The following is a 15736-nucleotide window of genomic DNA, read 5'->3' on the forward strand; positions in this document are numbered from 1 at the left end:
CAGGTCATGATCTCGCAGTTTGTGAGTTCAAGCCCTGCATCGGGCTCTGTGCTGACAGCTCAGAGCTTGGAGCCTGTTTTGTATTGTGTGTCTCCTCTGTGCTCCTCCCATGCTCATGCTCTCTCTCTGTCTCTCAATAATAAATAAATGTTAAAAAAATTAAAAAAAAAAAAGATCTTAGCTGAAACTTGTCTTCCTCAGGAAACCATCTTTGTTACCTTTCTGCCTTCATTTTAGTCCAAGTGCTGCTTCCTTGTGCTCTCATAGTGTCCTGAAGTTGCCACTATCACATCATTTTCTGTTGCCCTTGCCTGGTTCTTTGTCTTCCAATGTGGATGGTGAGCTACTTGAGGGCAGGGTTGGAGTGGACCTTACCTTTGTTTCCTCCAAAGATATTTGGTAAAATATGTCTTTTCAATGAGAGAATTAATAGAATATTGTTAACCATTTGACATAAAATGAGTAATTAGCCTAAGTATAGCATCAGTCTTTAAATGAAAGACTAGAAAAACAAGATTAGTTTAGATGAAACTATTTGGTTTATTGGTAACAGACTTAAGGTGAGTGCTGCAGCATTAAGGACACAAATACATGTTTCTTAAATGAAAAGAGCAAGCATTTATTTTATACTAATTGTATGAGAAACATCATAAATGTTTCATAGAAATCTCATTCTTACATCGTATTAAATTTTATTGTTGCTGTAACATTACCACAAATTTGGTGGCTTAAAACAACACAAAATTGTCATAGTTGTGAAGGTCAGAAACCTGAAGTAGTACATCAGGGCTGCATTCCTTATCAGAAAATGTTTTGTCTTTTCCAACTTCTGGAGGCTGTCCTTGATCCTTGACTCATGCCCCCTACCATCTTTAAAGCCACTGATGCCCTGTCAAGTCTTTCTCCATATAGTATCATTCTGACCCTGACTCCTGCCTTCCTCTCTCACCCTTGTGATTACATTGGGACCACCCAAATAGTCTAAAATAATCTTCCTATCTCAAGGTCACTTGATTAGCAGCCTTAATTCTTTTCTTTTCTTTAAAGTTTATTTATTTATTTTGAGAGAGATACGGGGAGCACATGAGCAGGTGGGGGGACAGAGAGGGAGGGAGAGAGAGAGAGAGAGAGAGAACCCCAAGCAGTCTCCACACTGTCAGCATAGAGCCAGATGCCGGGTTCAAACTCATGAACCATGAGATCGTGATGACCTGAGGTAAAACCCAGAGTCTGATGCTTCACCAGCTGAGCCACCCAGCTGCTGCTTAGCAACCTTAATTCTGTCTCCTATCTTAAATTGTTTTTTGGCATGTAACCTATTTACACATCCTAGGGATTATAATATAAACATGTTTGGGGGGTCATTTTTCTTCCTACTATACACATGAATGCTATAATTTAGCTGCTTTTACTCTTCCTGTTTTATAGATGAGGAAAGTAAGTCTAGAAAGGTTAAATAAATATCTTGCTCAAGGACTCTTAGTAAAAGTCAAGGCCAGAATTTACTCTTGGACATTTTTTCCCAGTTTGTGCTCTTAATTACTACTTTATAATGCCTCTTTCCATATACATTTCATATAGAGTGACCTTGTACTATCAGGAAGTTGATTGTATAGGAGTTATAACATTTTTTTAGATAGTTTTTTATATCTTAGAGATTGAATATGCACTACACTGGAGTTAGACTATATAGAAAATGACTAGGGCTTCAGTGAACTGTGTGGACTTTTGGTGTGATTTGGGACAGGTTACTTTGCTGGTCTTAGCCCGAAGTTTTTCAGGGTACCAGGATCTTGAGAGTCCTTTGGAATATGCACGTTCTAAAATAAATAACTTTTATTTATTTAATTATTTGAGGTGGGGGAGAGGCAGGCAGAGAGAGAGAGAATCCTAAGCAGGCTCTATGCTCCGTGCGGAGCCCAATGTGGGACTTGATCCCAGGACCCTGATCCCAGAACAGAGCTGAAATCAAGAGTCAGACATTCAGCTGAACTGAGCCACTCAGGTGCCCCCTAAAATAAATAGTTAAAAAGCAGGGACTGGCTCAGTCTGGAGAACATGTGACTCTTGATCTCAGGATCATGAGTTCCAGCCCCACGTTGGGTGTAGAGATTACATAAGTAAGTAAGTAAATAATTAGATACGTAAGTAAGTAAATATTTTTAAAATGGAATATGTACATTCTGTAATTCATTTATTAGTGTTTGATAAATCATGTATATATAAGCATAGTATTCTTAGAAATCAAACTAGTTAATCTCCCACAACATATTTCTCTGTTTTGATGTTTCAGAGATCAGCCAGAGATAAGTTGCTTATTTATACTTTTCACTCTTCCCTTACCTCATGTGTTGTTCAAGAAGCATTCAAGATGGCTATATAAATGGGTTCTATAAACATTGAGGGGATAAAATTCAGGAAAATGAAACCTTTTAAAACCTGTGTAAATAATCAGATAAGTAACATATTTAGCTGCTTTTCATGAATATATTTAGCTTTCCCATTGGTGACTTCTCATTGGTGGTACCATTGAACAGTGGCCTTTCCCCTATGGCCAATTTTTTTTTGTCTTATCTTAAAATGATTCCAGGCCTAAAAGGTCACCATTTGAATACTTTAAGTACTTTTCCATTGGATTACCATGGCATATGCACATTTATAAATCTGTTGCTTTCTTTGGGGTCTTAAGATAGAGATCAGTAAAAAAACAAAACAAAAACCCTAAATGTAAATAGAAAGGTCCAGAAATTAACCAGAAATGTTCTTATTGCAGACAGTGCCCCTGATAAGAGCCAGGACTAAATGGATTGGTTTAACTGTTCCTTCTGGTCCCAGTGTTTTTGTTTCTTTTGTTTTGTTTTCTTATTTGGAAAGATGACTATGATTGTGATGGTTTTGGATTTTCTGATCTCCTAAATCCCCTACCTTGTAATTTAGCAGTTAAGTAAAAGGGAACCAAATCACATATTTGAGTCAGAATGGTGCCACCCTGTGCAGGGTGACAGATTTAGTTTTGTGTTCAAAGAAGTTAAGATGATATTTTGACAATAAAATTTAATCTATTTGGTATCCTATGGTATGAAATGTTATATTTGTGCTTAAATATAAAGTGATCCTCCGAAAAGGCAATTCTCCATTTTCCCAATGAGAAAATTTTCCCCTCTTCATTTTTCTTCAACTCACTTTGAAGTATGAAATTCTAGGGGTATGTATGAAATAAACAAATGACTATTTGTGGTATTTGGTGTTTTATTTTATTAACATATGCATCTTTAAACTTTGTATTTAAAAAATATACAGTAAAACCTTGGATTGCGAGTAACTTGTTCTGTGAGCGAGCGAGCGTTCCACAAGATGAGCAAACATTTCTGATAAATTGTAACTTGATAAACGAGTGATGTCTTGCAATACTAGTGGTACAAGACACCAAATGTCACATGATCACAACTGAGTCAATGGTTCCCCCTCTCTATCTCTCTTGCTGTGGGAGTGGATGATCATTGATGCAATGTCACATTTCCATAAAATTTTCAAAAGGAGGCAAAAGCAAATGTCATTGGATAGGTTCCTTGTTAAAGTTGCACGAAATGAAAAAGATTACATTGAATTACCAGTAGACAGCAGTGATTCCATTAGTGATAGTGAAAGTCATCCTACACAATAACCCTCCTCCTCTCTCTTGTCTCCCTCACACCAGCCACAAAGGTTTTCAAAGGTAAGTGCAGGTTAATTTGTTTATTTTTCTTTATATTTTGAATTTATTATTTTGTATCATATTACAGTATTGTAATCATTTTTATGTGAATATTTTTGGGTTGTGGAACGATTCATGTGAGTTCCTATGATTTCTTATGAGGAAATTTGCTTTGATATACAAGTGCTTTGGATTACAAGCATGTTTCTGGAATGAATTATGGTTTTACTGTATATGTAAGGAGGGGCACCTGGGTGGCTCAGTCTGTTCAGCATCTGACTTTGGCTCAGGTCATGATTTCATGGTTCGTGGATTCAAGCCCCATATTGGGACTCTGATCCTCTATCTCCCTCTCTCTCTGCCCCTCCCCCACTCTTGCACACATGTGCATGCGCACTCTCATAAATAAACATTAAAAAAAGATATATGTAAGGAAAAAATTTAAATACTATGTATTAGAAACATTCATTTTTTCCTTCTATACTTATGAAATCATTTTATTTAAAATCTTTAAGGGGCGCCTGGGTGGCGCAGTCGGTTAAGCGTCCGACTTCAGCCAGGTCACGATCTCGCCGTCCGTGAGTTCGAGCCCCGCGTCGGGCTCTGGGCTGATGGCTCAGAGCCTGGAGCCTGTTTCCGATTCTGTGTCTCCCTCTCTCTCTGCCCCTCCCCCGTTCATGCTCTCTCTCTGTCCCAAAAATAAATAAACGTTAAAAAAAAAAGTTAAAAAAAAAATCTTTAATGCACTTTAAAAAAAAAATTTTTTTTTTAACGTTTTATTTATTTTTGGGACAGAGAGAGACAGAGCATGAATGGGGGAGGGGCAGAGAGAGAGGGAGACACAGAATCGGAAGCAGGCTCCAGGCTCCGGGCCATCAGCCCAGAGCCTGACGCGGGGCTCGAACTCACGGACCGCGAGATCGTGACCTGGCTGAAGTCGGACGCTTAACCGACTGCGCCACCCAGGCGCCCCAATGCACTTTTTTTAAAGGCTTTTTTTGTTTATTTTAGAAAGAGAGCATGAGTGGGTGAGAGGAGCAGAGAGAGAGAGAAAGAGAATCTCAAGCACGCTCCCTGCTCAGCACGGAGCTCAATGAGGGGCTTGATCACATGACCCTTGGATCATGAGCCGAGCCAAAATCAAGTGTTGGATGCTCACCCAACTGAGTCACCCAGGCACCCCTTTAATGCACTTTTTGATTTTAAAATGCTTATTGTGAAACACACTTACACTTTATATAAAACACATATGCACTGTTTATTTATTTACTTTTAAAGTAATCTCTGTGCCCAGTGTGGAACACAAACTCACGATCCTGAGATCAAGAGTCACATGCTCTACTGACTGAGCCAGCCGGGTGCTCTGCATATGTACAGTTTATTTGTTTGTTTATTTATTTAAAATATTTATTATTTTGAGACTAATGGTCTTTGGCTATTAAATGTGTTAATTGAAGTCAGCTGACGGAGTGACTTTACTATATGCATTTATTAGACTCAAAGATGAGGATTTTCATTGTAAATGCATATTTAAAGAGGAACTTTCAGTCTTTACTGAAAATTATTCATTAAGCCATTTTATATTGTATGGTAAACTGTTACAAGGTAGAATTGTAAAGGCATATGTTTGCAACCGCTAATCTGCTCCAAATTGTTAAGAACAACATGCATAGCCACCTCTTCTGAGTTAGAGATATCAGATAAAAAGACTCCTTGGCCAATATAGATAAACAAATATTATTAACTAGTAGTAAAATCAATTTGGGAGTGGAAGGGCCTTAATGAGAGAAGAATCATACTTGATTAACATAACAAATATGGATGTAGTGAATCTGTGGCTCAAGCCACTTGTCTGTGGCTCAAGCCTTTCTTGTCTGAGTTGACATACTTTACGTTAAACCTAACCTTACAGAAAAATTGAACTTTATGTTAAAATTTGCTTAGAGAGCAAGTAAGAAACAAACAGAATCAAAGGGATACAGGATACTTTACTTCCAGATCAGAAAGAACATATGTATTATCCTGGCAGTGTTTTATTAAAATAAAATCAATGTCCAGTATTTTTTAAAAAAGGAAATAGGAGATGAGACCAGAAAGGAAGCCAGGGACAAAGAGGGTCCAACAAGCTAAGATAAGGACTTCGGAAGTTTTGAGCAGGGAAGTTGATACGATCCATGTTTTAAAAAGGTAATACGATGTGCAGGGAATAAATTATAGAGGGATAAGTGTTGCTGCAAAAGTATCAGTTGGTCAAGTGCTTTTCAGACTTTAACTGTGATCTACAATAAAAAAATACATTTTAAGTAGTGACCATATATATATATATATATATATATATATATATATATATATAAATGAAACCACAATATTTGTCTTTAATTACATGTAATGTACTGTGATGTTTGCCATTCTTTTTTTTTTAAGTTTATTTATTTATTTTGAGGGAGACAGAGACAGCGTGAGTGGGGGAGAGACAGAGAGAGAGGGAAAGGGAAAGGGAGAATTCCAGCAGGCTCCCAGCTGCCAGCACAGAGCTTGATATGGGGTCTGAACTCGTGAAACTGTGAGATCATGACCCGAGCCGAAACCAAGAGTCAGATGCTCAACTGGCTAAGCCACCCAGGCACCCCTATATTTGCCATTCTTAACTAATGTCTTCTGTTTGATGACAAAAAGGATAGTTTGTAACTCATTGATTTTATAAGTCATTTAATATATTGCTACTCACAGTTTGATAAATAGTATTAATCCACTAGTATAAAACATTTTTGTACAATGAGAACCTTTGTAGAGACTCATATAAGGGGCGCCTGAGTGGCGCAGTCGGTTAAGCGTCCGACTTCAGCCAGGTCACGATCTCGCGGTCTGTGAGTTCGAGCCCCGCGTCGGGCTCTGGGCTGATGGCTCAGAGCCTGGAGCCTGTTTCCGATTCTGTGTCTCCCTCTCTCTCTGCCCCTCGCCCGTTCATGCTCTGTCTCTCTCTGTCCCAAAAATAAATAAACGTTGAAGAAAAAAAAAAAGATGACTTCTGTTTTGAGAAATAAGTTTTAAGGAAAAATCTCACCTTATAATTGGGTGTTTATGGTACTTTGAAAAATCAATAGCATTTTAACTAATAAGAAATAAAATTAAATATTCTATCATAACTACGAGGTAAAAAATATTTAGTAGCAAATTAGCTAAATTTAGTTTCTTTTTTTTTCCTCTTTTTTTGGGAGTGGAGATAGAGTGCGTGCATGTGCACATGGGGGAGGGACAGAGGGAGAGAGAGAGAATCTTAAGCAGGCTCCATGCTCAGTGTGGAGGTGATGCAGGGCTCGATCTCATGACAGTGAGATCGTGACTGAGCTGAAATCAAGAGTCCAATGCTTAACCAACTGAACCACCCAGGTGCCCCTAACTAGGTTTAGTTTAAATAAGTTACAACATCTTTATGAAAAAAGCATGAAATATAGTTGGAAGATACATGTTTGAATAAATGTAGAGATATACCATGTTTGTAAATGGAAAAACTTTCTATCATAACAATATCAAGCTATCTAAAACTAATACATACATCAAATGTGATTCTAGTCATTTTATTTTGTATGTGCATAAAGGGTATGTGTATTTTGTATCTGCATAAAGGGTCTTACATTTTTGTGTATGTTTGAAAACTTTCATAATAAAAAGGCTTATAAGAAGGTATCTTACCTTTTTTTTTATAACTTCCTTTTTCTCTTAATATTCTTTTTTAAACTTAAAATTTTTTTTAAGTTTATTTCTTTATTTTGAGAGAGAGAGAGAGCAGGTGAGCAAAGGAGGGGCAGAGAGAGAGAGAAAGGGAGAAACCCAAACAGGCTCCGTGCTATCAGCACAGAGCCCGATGAGGGACTCGAACTCAGTAACTTCGGATTTGTTACCTTGTGAGTGATGTTGCACATGTAGCAGCAGGTGTTGCAGGCAAAGTGCTAGCAGCGCTGTCCCTCCTCCGTGATCATCCCATTCCCACAGCTCATGCAGAAAAGCAGCATGGCAGCCAACTTTCTTATTTCCTTTTATTGTCTAATTTTAGGGATAGAAATAACAGTTTATTCCTGGGTAGGAGAAATCATTCTCAGGATTTTTTTTTTAATATAACAGCTTTAAAGTGTACAGTTCAATGGTGTTTAGTGTATTCACAGAGTTTTGCTTCCATCAGTACTATCCGTTTTATAATATATTTTATAATTCTCAAAAGAAACTTTATTCCCATTAGCAGTTATTCCCCATTCCCTTCTCCACCCAGCCAGGGAACTGCAAATCTGTCTCTGTGTCTGTGAAGTCTCCTATTCCGGACATTTCATGTAAATGAATCATACATTGTACGTATGCCCTTTTGTGACCAGCATCTTTCACTTAGCTAATGTTTTCAAGGTTTATCTGTGTTAAAAAATGTCATCAATATTTCATTCCTTTTATGATCAAATAATATTCTATTGTATAGATACACCCCTTTTGTTTATCTGTTCATCAGTTGCTGAACATTTGGGTTGTTTCCACTTTTTGGCAATTGTGAATAATGGTGTTATGAACATTTGTGTATGAGTTTTTATGCAGGGTAGGAGTGGAATTGCTGGATTATACATTAACTGTTTAATACTTTGAGGAACTGCCAAAATGTTTTCTGCTGTAGTTGCACCATTTTACACTTCCACTAGCAATGTATGAGGCTTCCAGTTTCTCTGCATTCTTGTTAACACTAAAATGTTTACTGTCTTTTCATTTTAGTCATCTTACTTGGTGTCAGTGCCATCCTGTTGTGGTTTTGATTTCTATTTCGCTAGTGACTAATAATGTTGAGTGTTTTTTGCATGTACTTACTGGCCATTTGTATATCTCTTTAGAAATATATTTGAATATCTAAATTTGCTCATTTTTAATTGAGTTATATGTCTTTTTATTGTTGAATTGTACGAGTACCACATGTTGCACTGTATTTTTACAAGTATTTTTATTGCTTTGTTTGCAAGACTAATTTTTTTCTCTTCTTATTGGAAGGTCCTGTCCAAAATACACTGATGTCTTCACAAGTATCAGTGAGCCAAGGATATAATTCTCAGCTTCCAGGATCCTACCCTCATCTAATACCAGCAAAGACTCTGAATCCCGTCTCTGGACAGTCTAACTATGGTGGTTCTCAGACTGTTTCTCCCTTAAGTAATTATCAGGGACCTGGGCAGACTCTTTATAGACCACTTGTGGCTTCTAATCCAGTGACAACTTCACTCCACAGTGGTTCTGTTCCCCGAATGCCACTACCTACTTCTCAGAACGCAGCTGCTACATCAATGCCTTCTGGTAGCTTTCTTCCTGGAGCCAGTGTACAACCACCTTCAAATTGGCAATATAACTATCCATCCACAGGATCCCAGACAGACCATTGTCCTCGTGCATCATCCCAATCTCTGTCTGGGAATACAAATTTGACAACTCATCAATATGTTTCTTCTGGGGATCCTTCACTTCAAAACAGCTTCATAAAATCAGGTAAAGTTCTTAATAGGAGTGCTTCATATGTAGAAATGGGAAAATTTTGCTTGTTTAGATGTTTTAATTAACATTTCAAGCCCTGAAACCATATGGAGAACTATTGGTTTTTTAAATCATTGTTAATCTTTAAAGAAATTACTTTTCTAAACTTTGAGTTAACTTAAAATCATGGATTTGCTTCCTTCCTTTGGAAGTATGCTCTGTGTTTCTTTCAGCCATGATATTTCAGGGAATCAGATATGCATACAGAACCACTTCCTTAAGGACTTGCCATTACTTGTTTTTTAATGTTTTTATTTATTTTTGAGAGAGAGAGAGAGACAGAGTGTGAGCAGGGGAGGGGCAGAGAGAGAGAGGGAGGGAGACCCAGAGCTTGAAGCAGGCTCCAGGCTCTGATCTGTCAGCACAGAGCCCAATGTGGGACTTGAAACTCACGAGCCGTGAGATCATAACCTGAGCCAAAGTCGGACATTTAACTGACTGAGCCACCCAGGCACTCCATTGCCATTACTTTTATTAACTGGGTTCCATCTTGTAGTGTAGGAAGCTCAGTCCCTCTGATCTGTCTTTGGTCTTGATCTGAAGAAGCTTGGATTATCTTTTTGTTGTAGCTTAGATAGTTTTGGTCCCCAGAAACTGTAGTATCCTGTAGGGGTAGGTGAGAACAGACAGTAGCTTTTCTAGTGAGGAGTGTTATTGAGCAGAACTGCAGTTTTAGAAAACAGTGGACAGAGATTTATTATCTATGTTTTCTTGTAAAAGTTTTATAGTTTTAGTCCTTATATTTAGGTCTTTGATCGATTTGGGAGTTAATTTTTGTGTATGGTGTTAGGTAGGGATTCAACTTCATTCTTGTGCCTCTGGGTTTGCATTTAACCCAGGTCTATTTGATGGAAGGAATGTTGTTTCTTCCAATGAATGTTGTTGGCCCCCTTATTGAAAATCAATTGATCATAAATGTAAAGATTTATTTCTAGACTCTGATTTCTATTCTGTTGATCTATGTCTATCTTTATACCAGTATCAATTTGATTATTGTAGTTTTATAGTAAGCCTTGAATTTGGCAGGTATAACTCCTCTAACTTTTTTTTTTTTTTTTAAGACTGTTTTGGCTGTTCTGCGTCCCTTGGCATTTCCATAAGAGTTTTAGTATTAGCTTGTCAATTTTTGCAAAAAAGACAGCTGGATTTTTGATAGGGATATCAGTAATTACCTTGTATATGTATTTCTGGGTCTGTATACTACATACATTTCATCAGGCTCCTGGAAATATTTTTCTTAGCCTCTCGTCAGTCATCAGCCCCAATGAATTCATTTTGCATTTTGGCCTATCAAGGTTAAAGCTGCTTCTAGGAAATTAGTTTCTTTGTAGAAATCTGATCTGCTGTTAAAAATCAAATCTTTCTGGTTGCTTTTATTCTTACTCATTTGGCACCATAAGTGAGGGTCAGTCACTTGAAATTAATGAATTTTCACCTTATTATTGATAATTCTAAAAACATTTATTGAATATTATTTTCCAGCACTTTACCAAACTTTTATATGTGGTATCTTATTTAATCTTCACACAGTCTCTTTTACAGATAAGAAATGTGAGGCTTGCATACTTTGCCCAAAGCCACAAGAAAATAGTTTGGGAAGAGATATTATTTAAAACCTGTTAAACGGGCACCTGGGTGGCTCAGTCGGTTAACCTTCTGACTTCGGCTCCGGTCATGATCTTGCAGATCATGAGTTTCAGCCCCCTGTCAGGCTCTGTACTGACTGTGTGGAGCCGACTTGGGGTTCTCTCTCCTCTCTTTGCCCCTTCCCCACTTGCACTCTTGCTCTCAAAATTAATAAATACATTTTTTAAAATTAAAAAAAAAGATAACTATTTAAGAGTACGTGTGGCTTTTCATTAAAAAGGACATCATCAATAATCTGAAATTTTTTTGTCTATAACAGAAGTCCTCAGGTAGAGGGCTACACCACAGATGTGGTGAAGGAGACATAAGCAAGTGTCAAAACTTATGAAGGTTCCCATATAAGAGAAGGAAAATGGGGTGTCTGAGTGGCTCAGTCAGTTAAATGTCTGACTTCTGATTTTGGCTCAGGTCATGATCTTACAGTTCATGAATTCGAACCCTGCATGGGGCTCTGCACTGATAACTTGGAGCCTGCTTGAAACTCTCTCTCTCTCTGCCCCTTCCCTGTTCTCTCTGCCCATGTTCCCTGTTCCCATGTGCTCTCTTTCTTACAAAATAATAAATAAACTTTGTGGGGTGCCAGGGTGGCTCAGTTCGGTTAATAATCTGGCTTTAGCTCAGGTCATGATCTCACGGCTCGTGAGTTCGAGCCCCGTGTTGGACTCTGTGCTGAGATTCTTTGTCTCCCTCTCGCTCTCCTCCTCCCATGCTCATGCTCTGTCTCTCTCTGTCTCTCAAAAATAAATAAACTTAAAAAAATTAGTAATAATAAATAAATAAACATAAAATTAAATAAATATATATATAAAATGAAAGAAGGATATATAAACTAAGAATACTAACCTTAAATGTATTACTACTCTTTTTTTTTAAGATATTTCTAAAAAATTCCTCATTTTTTACCTTTGTTTTTTCAACACATCATTGGCAATAGGTGCCTGATTATCTGATCTCAAAACTCTGTCTAGGTTATATTGTTTCTAGTCCACATATTAAATTTCTCTGACTTTTTTTTTTCTAATAGGCTATGTTTTAACATCCTTACATTAACTTTAGGGATCTCAAAGGGCAGGTTTTAACTCTAGCTATTAGTGTTACAAATAAGAATTATTCAGTTTGTCAGGCACCTGGATAGCTCAGTCATTTGAGCGTCCGACCCTTGGTTTCGGGTCAGATCATGATCTCATGGTTTGTGGATTCAAGCACCACATTAGGCTTTGTGCTCACAGTGTGGGCCTGCTTGGGGTTCTGTCTCCCACTCCCCTTCCCACGGTCAAAATAAATAAATAAACTTTAAAAGAAAAAAATAATTATTCAGTTTGAAGGGCGCCTGGCTGGCTCAATCAGTGGAGTATGCAACTCTTATCTCAGGTTTCTGAGTTTGAGCCCCATATTGGGTTTAGAGATTACTTAAAATCTTTAAAAAAATTATTCAGCTTCACAAAATATCTGTTTTATGAAATGTAGCATATTGTTATTTCAATTTTTTTTCCTTAAAGGTATGAAAAATCTCTACACTTACTAGTATTTTGTTAAACATTAGTTTGTTACCTCTTTGTGGTCGGATATATCATACATTCTTGCTCATGCTGAGTTGGTAGTGTACCTTGTCCTTTTGTTCCTTTGACTTGTCTGTATTGCCTTGGATATGTGTCAGTGTTGCTTTGATAAGAGAGTTATATGGCAGTAATCTTTGTCTTCCCTTGTCAGCAGGGCACTGATTCATCTTGTTGGGGCTACAAGGTTCAATAATACGATCATTTTTCATTTGGCTCTGAAGATTTGAACAATGTTGAAGAACCATTGAAAATTTTCATATCTGGGGGTGCCTGGGTGGCTCAATCAGTTAAGTGTCCGACTTTGGCTCAGGTCATGATCTCACATTTGTGGGTTCAAGCCCCTCATTGGGCTCTGTGCTGACAGCTGAGAGCCTGGAGCCTGCTTCAGATTCTGTGTCTTTCTCTCTCTGCCCCTTCCCTGCTTGTGCTCTCTCTGTCTCTGTTTCTCAAAAATGAATACATGTTCAAAATAATTAAAAAAAAAAAGAATACAAAGAAAATTTTCATATCTGGGTATCTTTATTCTCGTTAAAAAATACAAGGTTTTACAAAATACAGGTAGAATATTAGCAAAAATTTATTACCTATTTCACTTACAAATTCAGAGGATTAAAAAAAGTCCTAGAATGAAAAAATTAAATCATATTCTTACCAGCCATATTTCATCTTCTTTGTAGACTTTGTTCCTTCTCTGGTAAATGAGCAGGTGGGAACAATGTTCTTGACTTGAATGAACAGGTGGTATGAGTTTTGGAACTTTAAAAACAAAATTTTTTTTAACGTTTATTTATTTTTGAGACAGAGAGGACAGAACATGAACAGGGGAGGGTCAGAGAGAGAGGGAGACACAGAATCGGAAACAGGCTCCAGGCTCTGAGCTCTCAACAACAGAGCCTGACCCAGGGCTCGAACTCACGGACCGCGAGATCATGACCTGAGCCGAAGTTGGATGCTTAACCAACTGAGCCACCCAGGTGCCCCATGAAACTTTTGATATCATGGAGAAGAGTTTCCCCAAAAGTAACTGACAGTGTTTTTACACTTATCAAAACTTAGTGTCCTGATAGAAAACTGGTAAAATCAAGGCAGGGAGATACAAGGAGATACAAGAACAAATACCATGTTATTCTTAGTTTTGTTTGATGAGTACTTTTTTCTTTTTTTTAATGTTTTTATTTATTTTTGAGACAGAGAGACACAGAACCTGGATGGGTGAGGGACAGAGTGAGAGGGAGACACAGAATCCGAAGCAGACTTCAGGCTCTGAGCTGTCAGCACAGAGCCTGACATGGGGCTGGAACTCACAAACTGTGAGATCATGACCTGAGCTGAAGCTGGACACTTAACCGACTGAGGCACCCAGGTGGCCCTAGTTTGATGAGTACTTTTAAATCTCTTGGATATTAGTGTTTTATAAAGCATATACATAAACTTTGTATCGTTTCCTGATTTTTAAGCCTAGGGAATGTTCTTAATACAGTATATTTCAACCATCATTGAAACTAAACTACTTTTTAAAAAATATATATTTATTTTGAGAGAGAGAGGGAGAGAAAGAGCAGAGAAGAGTTAGAGAGAAGGAAAGAGAGAATCCTAAGCAGTCTCCATGCTGTCAGTGTGGGACTCGATCCGATTGAACTGAGAGATCATTACCTTAGCCAGAATCAAGAGTCAGTCAGACCCTCAACTGACTGAGCCACCCAGGTGCCCCCAAAGCAAACTACTTTTTATTATTATTAGCTAAACATTGAACAAGGTACAAATTTATAATCCCATTCTGAAAGGTTATGGCCCAATTAAAATGAAGCAAAATGAAATAAAACTTGCAGAATTTAGAATAACCACAATAGTTTATAGTTTTAGAAAGCTGTCAACCTAATTGAATTAACTGAATGGCCTATATTAATAGGTTATTAATAAAATTTTATTCATGTTAATTTCTATCAGAATGTTTGACATGACCTTGTTGAAGCTCTATGACCAGGTTATAAAAAGTTAAACAGGGCATTGAAGTGATTTGATGCTTATTTTATATTTATACTACTTTAATAATTGATAAATTGAGAAGTATGTGAAAGAGACTTGGAAATGTGTAAAGCATGCATATAAATTAAGAATTCATAAGCCTGAGCAGGTAACCTATTTCTGGTAATTTGGTACTGATTTTAATTAAAATGTAAATTTAGAAGTTACTCAAATTTGGTAAAAGGCTGTTTTGCCCTTTTTCTTAAGTACGTGACTTGTGAAAAAACAATATTTCTATAGGTTCTGCACCCCCCTTAGTGAATCCACCTCTGCCTACCACTTTTCAACCAGGAGCTCCTCTTGGGCCCCCTCCAACTGGAGGACCACCTCCATTGAGGGTGCTCAGTGCTCAGAAACCATCACATAGAGGTGTACCCCAGCCCTCATTTAATTCAGCTGTCAACCAAGAAGGTAAGCAAGGCAAACCAAGTCAAGTCCTAAAGTTTTGACTTAGGTTGGAAGGGTGAATGTTATTTTGAATTCTGTGCATTCAGATAATATTTTTTCCAGAAAATCTAGTTGTTTTGGTTAGGGACGGCCTTCAGGAATTTAGGGTTTAAAAAGGGCTCCTTAGAATTCTACTACCCTGTGCTGGGCTGTTGCCTAGCATTTGAGAACCACTGCTGTTAACTTTTTTGTTGCCAGGCAGATTTTAATAATCATGGCTAAAAAGTTAGGTGCCTTTTAGAAGAGGAAGGCGAGAAGAGAACTTTCACTTTTCTGGGCATGGTGTTAGAATGATTCTTTTAATATATTGGCTCTTTTCCATGGAAGCAGTATTTTGATTTCTGCTATTAAGTATTAACAAATATTTATGAACCTAAATAAAAAGTAAAATATGCAAGCGTTTTGAAGTTTTATATAAATAATAAAGTGTTTTAAAGCATTGTTTTCAGTTATTAGTTTAAACAATATATTTTGGCAAGTAAGAAAATTGATTTTAGCAATAACCTAACCATTAATAGCAACATGTGGAAAAGGGAAAACAAGAAGAGGGGAATAATTGTTGACTATACCCGACTACTGAATACAATTAATGTTATCATTTTTGTTTTTTCTTGTAGCATTTCCTTTTTTATTACTATAGGTAGGGAAAAGACTGACCTGTGAATATTTTGAAAAGAATGGTGTTAACAATGAGTAACAAAATGATAATGTCCCACTGTTTGCCTCATTATAACTTTTAAAATTGAGCTACAATAAATATTTAAAATTTTAACCAACTAAAAATATGCCCAATGTTTTTGTTTATTTTTAC

General features: G+C 37.2%; 1 protein-coding gene across 2 annotated transcripts in view; it reads left to right on the forward strand.

Annotated features, from left to right (window-relative positions):
* Window positions 1-15736, forward strand: part of SEC24A (SEC24 homolog A, COPII coat complex component) — a 74278-nt gene that overhangs the window by 13092 nt on the left and 45450 nt on the right. Inside the window, exons 2-3 of one of the 2 annotated variants that reach the window (XM_043587918.1) lie at window positions 8714-9202; window positions 14719-14889. In XM_043587918.1, the coding sequence (XP_043443853.1) occupies window positions 8714-9202; window positions 14719-14889 (660 nt within the window). The remainder of the gene's footprint in view (window positions 1-8713; window positions 9203-14718; window positions 14890-15736) is intronic. The other variant, XM_043587929.1, reaches the window with a different exon arrangement.

This window comes from Prionailurus bengalensis, chromosome A1, assembly GCF_016509475.1.
Source record: "Prionailurus bengalensis isolate Pbe53 chromosome A1, Fcat_Pben_1.1_paternal_pri, whole genome shotgun sequence".
In the NCBI taxonomy this organism is placed as follows: Eukaryota; Metazoa; Chordata; class Mammalia; order Carnivora; family Felidae; genus Prionailurus; species Prionailurus bengalensis.